The sequence below is a fragment of the Geotrypetes seraphini genome, chromosome 1 (genome assembly GCF_902459505.1).
Source record: "Geotrypetes seraphini chromosome 1, aGeoSer1.1, whole genome shotgun sequence".
NCBI lineage: Eukaryota > Metazoa > Chordata > Amphibia > Gymnophiona > Dermophiidae > Geotrypetes > Geotrypetes seraphini.
Genome location: NC_047084.1, coordinates 470,153,553 through 470,167,239, shown reverse-complemented (window position 1 = coordinate 470,167,239; position 13,687 = coordinate 470,153,553). Strand labels below are relative to the sequence as shown.

The 13,687-nt window shown below is 43.0% G+C and overlaps 1 protein-coding gene across 1 annotated transcript in view; it reads right to left on the bottom strand.

The window, feature by feature from the left end:
* Positions 1 to 13,687, bottom strand: part of ALDH1A1 (aldehyde dehydrogenase 1 family member A1) — a 105,297-nt gene that overhangs the window by 58,801 nt on the left and 32,809 nt on the right. The window contains exons 2-4 of the mRNA XM_033924558.1: positions 12,511 to 12,615; positions 3,818 to 3,958; positions 1,102 to 1,231 (exon numbers count right to left, since the gene is read on the bottom strand). Coding sequence (XP_033780449.1) covers positions 1,102 to 1,231; positions 3,818 to 3,958; positions 12,511 to 12,615 — 376 coding nt within the window. The remainder of the gene's footprint in view (positions 1 to 1,101; positions 1,232 to 3,817; positions 3,959 to 12,510; positions 12,616 to 13,687) is intronic.

Below are 13,687 nucleotides of genomic sequence, written 5' to 3'. Positions count from 1 at the left end.
AGGATGCAGCTCGGGCGACTTCGTTGTGTGAAACGAAGTTCGTTGTAGGAAGCAAGACATGAAGTTCGTTGTGCGCAGCGTTCGCTGTGCGAGGCGTTCGTTATGCGAGGCACCACTGTATTTGGATTTTTTTAAAATCTTTCTAGCCCAACAGAAGCTGGAAAATATGATACAAAAGGATTTAAAAATAACTGTCTGGGGGCAAAATAATCAATAGTATAGCCAGAAATAATTTTTTTGAGAGGGCCTAAAGTGAACATGTGTGAGCACTAAGCACACCACTCCTCTCCCTTCCTCTCCTAAAGGGGAAGAACATAAGAATTTCCCCTGCTGGGTCAGACCAGTGGTCCATTGTGCCCAGCAGTCCACTCCTACGGCGGCCCTTAGGTCAAAGACCAGCACCCTAACTGAGACTAGCCCTACCTGCATACGTTCTGGTTCAGGAGAAACTTGTCTAACTTTGTCTTGAATCCCTGGAGGGTGTTTTCCCCTATAACAGCCTCTGGAAGAGCGTTCCAGTTTTCCACCACTCTCTGGGTGAAGAAGAACTTCCTAACGTTTGTACGGAATCTATCCCCTTTTAACCTTAGACAGCACTCTCTCATTCTCTCCACCTTGGAGAGAGTGAACAACCTGTCTTTATTTACTAAGTCTATTCCCTTCATTATCTTGAATGTTTCGATACTTGCGATTAATAGTTAAGTTTCTACTTTTTGTATATATGAATAATGAATTTAGTATGTCTTAATGCTTTTGTTCTATTATATACATAGAATTATTATGAGTTGTTGCTCCTGAAGCAGGAATTTTGGTTAAGTTGGCCATTTTTTAAAAACTATTTTGATCTTTTATAACAAAGGTTTCAAGCAGATATGTGACTATTTTGTTTCCTTCTTTCCTCTGGTTTTTTGTGGGGTTTTTTTTAACCTTGATAGGAACAGAGAAAGACAAACGGAGATAAGAAAAGAATAAAACTTATGGTAAGACTGCAGAGAAGCTGATGCGAGTGGATAAATTCCCTTAAACTTGAAAAAACAATACAACTGAAAATGAGTTAAGCTACACGTTTTGTTCTGAAATACTTTTCTTAATGCCACTCACCCATTGGGATGGTACGACCTTGATTTTTGTCAGCCCAACCTGCACAGTAACGTAAAGATTTAACGGCGCCATCTAAATCAGAAAAGTAGGCAGCAGCAAATGGTTTCCCACCGTTAATTGACTCCATTGTCTAGAGACGAAAGCATAAACAATGTCTACTGTTGGTAATTGTTCATTCAATTATTTCTTCTTGCAACTAGCATGCATTGCATAATCTTATTTATTTCTCCCTCACTCTTTGACGAAGCCATATTAGGCTTTTTTTTTAACACCGCTACAGCGGTATTAGTTTCAACGCTCATAGAATTCCACAACCGGCAATAAAAAAGCCTAATGCAGCTTTGTAAAAGGGGGGGGGAGAGGGTTATTTATTAAATATTAATTTATCCCATGCATTGCTAGTTGTTTTGTGTGGTATTAAAATAAATTAATGAAATAATAAAATGCACACATTCCACCGGATTCTATATAAGACAACCAAAATTGGGCACCCAGATTTGGGCACAAAGCCCAGATGCGTACATAAACTAATTAGTCAGTTGGGTGCTAGCAACCGATTATTGATGTTAATTAGAATTAATTGGCACTTAATTGACACTAATTGAGGTTTACATGCCTATTTTACTATGCACTATTCTATAATACTGCAAGTCCAAAATGTCTCATGTGCAACCCAAAAGGGGGTGTGACCATGGGAGGAGCATGAGCGGGTCAGGGGCATTCCCTATATTTAGAAGCAGTGTTAAAGAATGATGGGGTTATGCACAGAAGGATTTACACCAGGATTCAGTTGGCATAAGTCCTTGCATCCAAAGTTGGGTGCAGGCATCCCTTAGTGTCCTTTATAGAATAGCTCTGAGTGTAGATTTTTCCTGGTGCCTAAATTTTGAGTGCCATTTACTGAATCTGGCCCATTATTAACAAGCCTCAAAGAAACATCTATGAGGGGCTGCTGAAAAGTTCTCAGCTCAACCATCAAAACTAGGGCAGTCTCAATGGAGTCTTAGTCCAGTGATTTTACACGTTTTTCATTCCATCTGAAAAATACAGAATGAAAAACGTGGAAAATTGCAGATCTAAGGAGGAAATTCTATAACCCGCGCCTAAATTTGGGCGTCAGTAGGCGCCCTGTCAGTACCTAACTAATTGAAAAATACAGTCAGAAATGACAGTGTTGAAGTGCCTACCAACGCCTAAATAAAAGACAGCTGAAATGGCCACTGGAATCAGGGCTAGGTAGCCACTTTAGGCCACGGAACACCAAAGTAGGCATGGCCAATGTCAGAAGTGGCATTATGTGGGCTAAAGTGGCTATCCAGCCCCAATTCATGCCAAGATAGGTGGCTGGAATGTAGGCTTAGAAAACCCTGGGAGGGGCCTTAGGGATCTGGCTAATCGGAGTCTTAGGCCACTCCCAGTGCATCCCAGGGTGCACTGGGAAGGGGAAGGCTCACTATTCTGAATAGGCAGGCCTGCCTGCCAGAAGGAGTTGGCATCCCTCCAGCCAGCCTTCTAGAAAAAGGTACAGGATGGATTTCAGGGGGGGTGTTGGGGGGGGAGGGCTAACGGCAGGAGGGAGTGGGCATTCCTCCTGCCATAGACAGTGTGGTGGGATTCAGGGGTTCTCTGCCGTGGCTACTCAGCCGATCGTGGCAGGGGAATTACCCCCTCCCCCATCAGCTGAACGGCAGGGACTTCCCAAAACTATGATTCTGTAGCTGGCACCCTAGAATGATTAACAGGCAATCGGCAGCCACTTTTAAGGTGGCCACTGACTTGGGCGCCGGTTTCAGAATCCGGCCCTGTCTAGCCCTTGACGGAGACTGTCCCAACTTTTCTGGTGGGGCTGAGAACTTTTTAGCAGCCCCTCATATAATGCAAAACCCATTTCAAATTATACACAGACAAATCGCATCTAAAAAAAATCATAACAGCCAACAGATATAAAGCAATCAAAAAAAAAATCATAACAGCCAACAGATATAAAGCAATCAAAACAATTTACAACATAAGACGAATATAGCAGCTATCAAACAGTAACTAACAGGTTTTCTCTTTCTAGAACTTTGAACAGAACTGGAATGATCACTCCCCAAAATCTGTTTCTCATATATTTGTATTGGTGTATATATTGTTTCCTATCTACATTGCTATAAAATTACTCAAACATATTTTAATCCAAACAAAATATTTATTTATTTATTTATTTATCAAATTTCAAATATAATTCACAAGAGAAACCTTGTTACATTAACACAGAGAAACAAATAGTTTTAAGGAAACAACTAATAAAATACAAAGGAAATAAATTTGTATTTGAATATTGTCAACAGTATTCAATTATGCATTCTACATATGCAATAATACTACAATGCCAGAGCTTATTTTGTTTCCCAGGAGCTTAAAGCATTTGGACTTTAATCTCATGCCTCACATTGCACTAAAGTAATGCATATACAGCATTTCATCCCTCCTTCCCCTTGCTGCAACAGACCTATCATCTTCTTTTTAGGGGCCACCGCAGTTATAGAAAAGTCATTAACTGTATCAAGGAAAAGGGTAGTGCAGTAATTTACCAATTGCTATTCGCTGTCAACCTAGATTTGCATTTTTCTCCAGGGGTGGTACCTCACTGGGGTTATGGAATAGGTATGAAAATATTATTTCCCTTACCTCCCCCCTCCCACACACTTTTAATGGCAACGCTATCACTTACACTTAAAATCAAACGATCCCTTTCAATTAAATCAGCTAGTTTATTTAGAAGCGCTCCTCTTTTTGAAGCGTCCAATCTACGCCATGGTGATCCGAGCTGAAATGCTGCTCTTGCTGCCTTCACAGCTTTGTCTACATCTTCCTAGAAAAAAAAAACACAAAACACCCCAAAACAGTCAACATTAGAAATTGTGATATCAGGAATTATTTCTCTATTTTACTGTATCAAATATAGCACTTGTTTCATGTAGATTGTGCACAGAGACATTCATATTCTCATGTATGCATTTCATATTCTCAAATATACAGCAATAAAGATATAGAAAGCATAGTTATTTGAAAGAACATCACATATATTATTTTATTATGTTGCATTTAACTCTCACTTTTTCTTGATGAATCAGGGTGATGTACATTTCAATATAATATTTATTTGCCTGTCCCCACAGGAATGACAATCTACAGGAAGGCAGCAGTTCTGTAAACTGGTCCTTCTGTTTGGCACCCCAATGAAGTGCAGGGAGCGCCAGTTCTATAATGGCATCAGGACACCTGATAATGTTACAGAACACTAGCACAAATACGCATTGATGGGCCAAAAAAGAAGTCACACCCACTTGTACTAAGTTAGTAGAAGGAGTAGGAGGGCATGCCTAGATCCATCAATCAGTGAATGCATCTGATTGTATCCTATAAGATGGGTGATACTCAGTGGAGTAGTAAGGGGGCGGGGCAGTCTGCCATGGGCGCTATCTTGGTGAGGGCGCAAGCAACTGTCCTCCTCTCTGCTCCTTTCCTGCCCCCTCCTCCACTGCCGCACTTGAGCGCCACTTCCCTTCCCCTATACCTATGCAGCGTTCCTAGTGCGGAGAGCAACCCCCAACCTGCTGTTGCGCCAGCAGGCTGCCACTCAACCCTCCTTAACATTTTTACCCTTATTGTGTTACTTTCCTATCACAATTGTAGTTCTACCCCCCTTTCCTATATTGCTAGTAAGTGATTTTATGTCTCAGTATTGTCTATGTGTTTTTACCCTGAATTATAATGCAAATCACTTAGAAATATTAATAACTGTTTTATCAAATTTTTAATAAAACTTGGAAACTTAGGGTTCCTTTTACTAAGGTGCGCTAGCAGTTGTAGCGCACGCTACAATATCGCATGTGCTAAACGCTAACGCCGCCATAGAGCTTGCATTAGTATTTTTCATTTAGTGCTTGGTTAGCACGTGCTAATCTTTAGTGCGCGCTAAAAACGCTAGCACACCTTAGTAAAAGGAGCCCTTAGAAAACTTCCTCTGATATCACTTCCTGGACCCGTGCCTAGGAAGTGACATCAGAGGAAGAGCTGATGCTGGCGCAACACAGCAGGAAGATCCAGTGTCCAAAATCATTTAAGAAAATGTAGTCATGACACCTATTGTAACTCCAATAAATATTCTGCTGCTTGCAAAAAAAAAAAAAAATTAAATTAAGAGACTGGGAAAAAAGAGATATTGCTGGAATCTAGAGGGATTGGTGGGAGTGGAAAGAAAACGGATGAATGCTTTTTGGTGTTGGAGGTTATAGGAAAGAGTACCTTCTGAAAGGATAAGGGAGGGTGTTTGCTAGGATCTGGGGTATTTTTACCCCTTCCCCCATGTGGCATAATTAGAGATAAAGAATCATGTCCTGGTGTTCACAGGTTTTGGAGGCACATTTTAGATGGAGTGTCCAGATATGAAATTGAGACATCCAGGTCAGGATATGGCAAGCTCCGCTGGTATTGTAGAACAGTATCTAACATAGAGAATGACACGGGGAAAAAATCTGTCCCAGTCACTGCATCGTCCCTGGCCCACCATCCCCTTCACCGCCCCATCACCGCCATTCCCTTCACCGTCACCGCCATCCCCTTCATCGCCCCATCACCACCACCGCCATCCCATTCACCGCCCCATCACCATCATCGCAGCATCCATACAAGCCTCAGTACTGCAATATTTAGCTTTTTCCTTCCTTATAAATCAAAGTTCTGGCTGCTGAACTGGAGAAAGAGATGTTCAGCTGGCAGGGCTTTGTTTATACATTTTTATCAACACAACTAATATACTACTTTATCCTACAAAAAAAGAAAATAAATAGAAATTTTTTTCTACCTTTGTTGTCTGGTTTCTGCTTTCCTCATCTTCTCATTCAATTCCTTCCATCCACTGTCTCTCTTTTCTCTACGTCTTCCATTTGCTCTGTTACTGTGACTCTCCCTTTCTCCCCCCCCCATCCAAATTGATCTGGCATCCATCTTCTTCCCTCTGCTCCCCCCATAGTCTGACATCTCTGCCTTCTTCCCTGCCAGCATCTTCTCCCCTCTCTCTCTCTTCCCCATTTCCCTTCAGCATCTTCTCCCAATATCTCTTCCCCATGTCCTTTCAGCATCCTTCTCCCTCCTCTGTCTTCCCCATGTCCTTTAAGCATCCTTCTCCCCACTCTGTCTTCCCCATGTCCTTTCAGCATCTTCTCCCCACTCTGTCTTCCCCATGTCCTTTCAGCGTCTTCTCCCCACTCTGTTTTACCCATTTCCCTTCAGTGTCTGTTCCTCTCCACTCCACCTTTCCTCCCTTTCTCCCTCCATGCCCCTTACCCCGCAGCGAGAATACCTCTTAGCCGCTTCCGCCATGGTTAAGGTTTGAAACAAAACCGCACAAAAGATAACAAACGCCTATATAAAACAAATGTAGACAAGCAATGCCTGATCATCATTGTACATGACTTCCCTATTCATAATAATTATATCCTTCCAACATGGCCTTCCCCGCCTGGAATCATATATTCAGTTTTCCAGAAGAAAGGCTTAGTAATTTACTGGAAGAACAACCACCATGGACCCCTGAGGAAGGCGTGTTATCCGAAACACAGACCGTGTCGGGTCCCTTGGTTGGTAATAAGGTTGTATATTTTACTGCATTTTGATTGGTTTAATAAACAACGCCTGCATCTTGTACATTATCTACAGTTTGTTCGTTGTTTTTTGCTTGCTGCTTGCTTCACTGCAGACTACGTTGGATTCTTTTTTTCTTTGTGCTTCTCGATCGCTTTTTCCAACATGGCCTTCCCCGCCTGGGATCATATATTCAGTTTTCCGGAAGAAAGGCTTAGTAATTTACTGGAAGAACAACCAGCTATAGAAGAAGAAGATGACAATCCCATATCCATCTTTGATACCTGGAAGGATATAATTATTATGAATAGGGAAGTCATTAGAGCAGACCTCCATTATGCCTTCTTATTGGAATACTGACAGAAATGAATGATTCCCAGAGGCCTACGGATAATGAAAGGGCCTACTATGTACAATGATGAACAGGCGTTGCTTGTCTACATTTGTTTTACATGGGCATTTGTTTGTTATCGTTTGTGCGGTTTTGTTTCAAACCTTAACCACCATGGACCCCTGAGGAAGACATGTTATCCGAAACACGGACCATGTCGGGTCCCTTAGTTGGTAATAAGGTTGTATATTTTATTGCATTTTGATTGGTTTAATAAACAATGCCTGCATCTTGTACATTATCTGCAGTTTGTTTGTTGTTTTTTGATCTTTTTCTCATCCAGAAGACTACGAAATTGCTCAGGCACAAAATAAACAGATTTAGTTCCTTTATATTTAACCAGACATTTACAAGGGTAACTAAGCAAAAAAGTAGTCCCTATTTTAATTGTCTCCTCCCTCATAGCCAAGAATAATTTTCTCCTTTCTTGAGTGGACTTAGTTACATCAGGGAAAATCCATATTTTTTCCCCAGAAATAAACTCTGGGAGAGACGAAAGTAAATTCTCATTATCATATTTAAGACCTGTTCTAAAACAAATGAAACAAGCAAAGTACCCTGATATTGAATTTCATTCTGTGATGTTTCAAGTATACCAGTTAAATTTTTTAGATCTATTTCCTTGGGAAAGGAATTTTCCACTTTTTTGGTAGGAAATATATTTTGTTAATCGGTGGTATTGATTTCATCAGTATTTTTAAAACTGCCATTAAATATTTTTTTAAGTATCCTGGTTTTATAGCTAAGCAATGGATTTTGAAGAAAATAAAAAAAGAAAGATATTCCTGAAATACTTCTTAGGTAGATGATTGTCCAGAGGGCAACACATATCTTACCCTGAGCACTAGTGCATCACTGACAAATATAATAGCCCTGCTGGTTTTCTAGAGCACTGTAGTTTGGTAACATAGTGGAAGACCTGGAACAACTTTCCATTAGATCTTGGCTCTTGCTCTGTTCTCCAGATGAGTTCAAGCTGGCAGGAAGAGTTGATTTACCTTGCAAACATACAGTAGAAATAGCCAAGTACAAAGAATGCACTATATTAAACTCAGCAAATTCAAAAATTTGAACAAAACTCTGGAGTGTTCCCTTTTCATTGGATGTTTCATGGAGTAGCTCCAGAACCACTACCCTTGATATAGCTTAATTGAAAAGCAGGGCCACTGTCAGGTTCATTGAAGGAATTAGCTGTAGAAGAGTAGCAGCTCCCCCCCCCCCCCACCACACTACCACCACATGTCTTGCATCTAAAAGTATGTAGATAACTATACAAAGACTAGTGTTTAAGCCCGTTACATTAACGGGTGCTAGAATATGCCTGTCTGTCTTTCTTTATTTATGTCTCTCTCCCTGCTCCTGTCTCTTTCTTCTTTTCTTTCTGTCTCTCTCCCTCCTGCTATTTTTTTCTCTCTCTCTCCCTGGCACCCTTTGTCTGTCTGTCTTTCTTTCTGTCTGTCTCTCTGGTCCCCTGTCTGTCTTTATTTCTGTCTGTCTCTCTCCCTGGCCTCCTTTGTCTTCTCCCCCCCCCCCCCCCACTTTCCTTTGCAGAAGCAGCAGCGGTATTTCCCTTGCCCTCCAGATCCCTGTGAAGTAGTAGCAGCATTTTCCCCCATCCCCCCATTCCCTTCTCCCCCACCCCCATTCCCTTCTCTCCCCCCCCCACTTTCCTTTGCAGAAGTAGCAGTGGTATTTCCCTTCCCCTCCAGGTCCCTGCTGAAGCTGTAGCAGCATTTCCCCCCACCCCCCATTCCTGCTCCGTTCGGCCCCTCCCTTCTCTTAACGCGATCTGGCCTGCTCCGTTCAGCCCCTCCCCCTTCCCTTCCCGCACGCTGGCCTGCTGCGGCTGAAGGTTTTTTTCAAGTTTCAAAGAACCGGCGGCTCCTCTCACGATCCCCGTGGTGGCTGATCCTCCTGTAAAGAGCAGCCTGCGATGGTGGCCAGCTTTAGCGAACCTCACAGGCCGCTCTCCAACTCAGTAGCACGTTCCCTCTGACGCGATCCCGTGCGTCAGAGGGAACGTGCTACCGAGGTTGGAGAGCGGCCTGCGAGGTTCGCTAAAGCCGGCCACCATCGCAGGCTGCTCTTTACAGGAGGATCAGCAGCAGCGGCGGCGGCAGCGGTGAGTTAGGGTGGGAGGTGTGTTCCCTGCTGAGGACGCGGGCAGGGAGAGAGCTTGCCTGGCTTCCATGGTGAGTGAGGACGGGAGGAAGGGAGTGGCCAGAATGTTCCCTGCCGCCGGATTGGCGGCCACGGATCGCACACCACAGCGGCAGGGAACACGAAATCCTAAGTGCGCATGTGCGCTTAGTCTTTTATTATATAGGATATGTAATGAAATCATTTTGATCAACTGGCACAAATAGAAGCACTTTTGTCAATGTGTATGACAATCCTTCCCGTAAAATATAGTCAGCATATCTCGTGGTCCAAAACTTTTGAAATTGAATCTCATCTTGCTTTGGTATATTAATAAAAGAAGGTTACAGTTGTCAGTTCATATGTCATAAAGCAGAAACCTGAAGAGGCCACCGGTTTGCTTCCAAAACAGAAGTGCAAATGAAAACCAAAACACTTTCACTTTTATGAAGCTCAACTGAATACAGAAATCTACACCTCTGGGAAATGCAACCCAAAAGCTGTTCACAAGAAAAGATTAATTAACACCCTTTTGTAATTATGAACACCATGTACTTAGTTTACATTTCGCTAGTCATTTGTTCGATGAGTATTGGCTTTCTCACATTTTTCCAGGAGCTTTATGATTTTTAAGCAATGTCTGGAAGAACCAGTAAGAGGGGATAAAAAAAAAACCCATCCCCAACAATGTCTCAGCTTTGGGATTGCAATTTCCATTATTCAACATGTCAGAGAAAGGTAATATCCAATTCTTTGTTAGCCCAATTGTGTACACAAATTAAGTTCTCCAGACCTGTGGGTTCATCATTTGCTGATTGGGATTTAGATCACTAGGTTTAAAGTGATTACTTAAGCCACTGGATTTGTCTCCTTGGTAGAAAGTATTTAAGAGTGATTGCTGTTTCCCATACATTTTCAGAATTACAGCACAGAAAGTATGTGTGTTCTTTGCAAGTGAACATTAACTTCTTATGTAATTAGATTGTGTGTAAAACCTACAGTCTTCCTCATTGTGCAATGCTAAGTGAAGTGTAGAAGAATTAGATTTGGGGGTGTTTCAATATCAAAGCCCACCCTAAAAAAAAAGCTTCATTGCAAAATTTGAGACATTCCTAATACTTATCAAATCCTCATATTTTGTTTTCCTCCTATGGTAGATTCTATTCTTTATGCCATAATGGGCAGACTAGTGTAATGTTTAAGAAAGTTCCCAATAAAATTATTGATGAAAGAAAAGAAATGAAGTTGCGTGGTGAGAGCCTAGTCTATAATGGCATCTTGGCATCCAGATGACTGGAAGACCAGTAAAATGGAAGCCCACTACCTCCTGCCGGCAGGCTTACCTCTTCAAAATGTCAGGCCTTCCCCTTCCCGGTGTACCCTGGGATGCACTGGGAGGGGCCTAAGGCCCTGATTGGCCCAAGTGCATAAGGCTCCTCCTTTGGGTGGGGCCTTAGGTATCTGGGCCAATAAGAGTCTTAGGCCCCTCCCAGTACAACCAGGGGGCACTGGGAAGGGGAAGGCATGCCATTTTGAAGAGGCGGACCTGCTGGCAGGAGGAAGTGGGCATTCTTCTTGCTGGTCTTCCAGCCAAGGTATGGTGGAGTATCAGGGGGGGGGGCTTTCAGACATGAGAGAGTGGGCATCCTTCCAGCCAATTTTGTGTGTGTGAGGAGGGGTGTCGGGGTTGTACTCAGGCAGGAAGGAGTGAGCATCAATCCTGCTGATGTTTCAACAAAGCTACAAAGGGGTGTGTGGGAATGTTGGGCACGCGGAGGAGTCTCTCCTTGAATGGGTACAGGGGTATTGGTCAGTTGATGGGTGGGAGGGAGAGAGAGGAATCGGGGATCTGCTGCCGGTGCAGATGATTGCGTCAGGGGAAACCCCGATCAGCTGAGCCGGCAGGACTCCCCTACACCGCATTTTTGGGGAGTCCTGCCAGCTCAGCTGATTGGAGATTCCTTTGCCATGATCAGCTGGACTATTGTCATGATCCCCCAGCAAAAATAGGCACCAGAAATGTAGGCCAGGGTTTATAGCTCCAATTAGGATTTGCAGTGCATGTTGATAAGCAGTATTCTATAAAGATCTGTCTACGTAGCCTTGCTGCTAAGCCACCCATATGAATATGAGTAGAATGGGAGGCTCAGTATTTAGTGTGCGCTGCTCAACAGCACAGCTTTGTAAAAGCACCTGTTAGTGCATAATTGAAAAAGGGGGTGAGACCATGGGAGGGGATGTGTGCAGTATTACTGAATTCCAGGAATCTGCTCCTAACTTCCAGTCGAAGATTTACAGCAGATTTCAGTTACTGTAAATCCTTGTGCCCAAAGTTGGGCGCTGATTCCGGAGCTACATGCTATTCTGTAAATGGCAAATAACTCAAAGTACCATAGAGAAAACAGTGCCCTCCACAGACTTTTTCAGCATTCAAATTTGGGTCCTATTTACCTAATGTGACATTACGTCCCATTTTGAATGGGACCATCTCATTTTTAGATTGCCTGTCCTGTTGTCCCCACGCACAGCTCCAGGATGCTGAAATGTCCCATTTTCAGAAAAAGCGTCCCAAAGCTGTGCGTGGGGACAACGGGACAGGCAATTGCAAAGCCCAGGATTCTTTTGGGTGTGTGGGAAGGAAGTTAGAGAAAGAGACCTGCTTCCCCAACACTGAAGCAGCAACAGATCAGGTGCATGCAGCGACTCCATAAGCCTTCCCCCACCCCCTCCCCGACATCAATTCTGACATCAGAGAGGAAGTTTTGGGCCAGCCAATCGCTGCCTGGCTGGCCCGGAACTTCCTCTCCGACGTCAGAAATGACATGGGGGGGAGAAGGCTTATGCAGTCGTTCCACACACCTGGCCTGTTGCTGTGGCGGCAATGGCTTGGAGAAATCTGCAGTGGTGTCTTGGGCGGGGGGGGGGGTGGAAGGGGCAGGGACAGAGAAAGAAAGACAGAAAGAAATGAAAGAAAGGATGCACAGTCAGAAGGAAGTGCAACCAGAAACTCATGAAATCACCAGACAACAAAAGTAGGAAAAATAATTTTATTTTCAATTTAGTGATCAGTGTGTCAGTTTGAGAATTTATATCTGCTGTTTATATTTTCCACTATATTTAACGGGATCCAGGGAGGATCCGGGGAGGGGGGATGGTGTGGGGTCCTGTCCTGTTTTAAAGAAAAAAATAAATGGTCACTATATTTACTGAATCTCATCCTTAGTATCTGTTGACTTTAGAAAACTTACCTTGTCGCCTTCCTCTATGTCGCAAATCTTCTCTTCAGTTGCAGGGTTCAATACTGGAAATTTCTTTCCACTGGAAGAGTTATGCCATTCGTTGTTAATAAATATCTGCATGGAAACAAGAGACCAGAGAGACATTACACCTATTGCCTGTTCAATTTACTGCTTGAAGGAAGTATTTCTCCTGCAGGACAATCCTTGCTGCCTAGTCTGAAAGCTCTCCAGTGTCTTTTAGAAGTTATTGCTAATGCATTATTTTATGACTAATGCAGCATGATCAGTTTGTGCTGTTACATTTTCAAGCTCTGTGATATTGTTATGGGGTTAACAGGGAAAGGGGGAGGGCAATATTTCAATAAATAATTGCAAAAGCTTTTTTCAAGCAGACAGCGGCCCAAGTTAGCAGTTATTATGTCTCTCTTTTGGTTCTTCACAGGCTTTTTAGCCTGAGAAATATATTAAAATGTACATCTCTCACCTGTCCAGTAATCTTAGCTATGCTCACAGTTAGAGAATGACACGGGGACAAATGTTTCCCTGTCCCCACAAGTTCTTTTCCTGTCCCTGCTCCATTCCTGCACGCTCCGCCCTCATCCGCACAAGCCTCAAACACTTTAAAATCATAAGTGTTCTAGGCTTGGGCGGTTAAGGCAGAGCTTACAGAAATGGGGCAGGGACAGCGACAAAACTCACAGGGACGGGACGGGAAAATTGAATTCCTGCGAGGACGGGGAAAAATTTGTCCTCGTGTCATTCTCTACTCACAGTAATACATTCCATAAAACCTTCCATTTATCTGTCTGTGCATCTTTCTTTGGACCCGTACAATGCTATCTATGTATATTTGCTTGTATTATAAAAACCATAGATGGCAGTAATAGTAGTAGTGGTAGTAGTAGAAATCTTCTATTTCATTTCCATTTCTATATTTCTCTATCTCCATAACTTTTTCCTACAACTCCATTTCTATTTCTCCTTTTCTTGCTTCCATTGGAGACCAGATTTACACTTCAGTCACCATTTACATGTGCAGCATGAATAGGGTTGCCAGGATTTCCACAGACATGTCCTCTTTTAGAGCAGTGGTTCCCAACCCTGTCCTGGAGGAACACCAGGCCAATCGGGTTTTCAGGCTAGCCCTAATGAATATGCATGAGAGAGATTTGCATATGATGGAAGT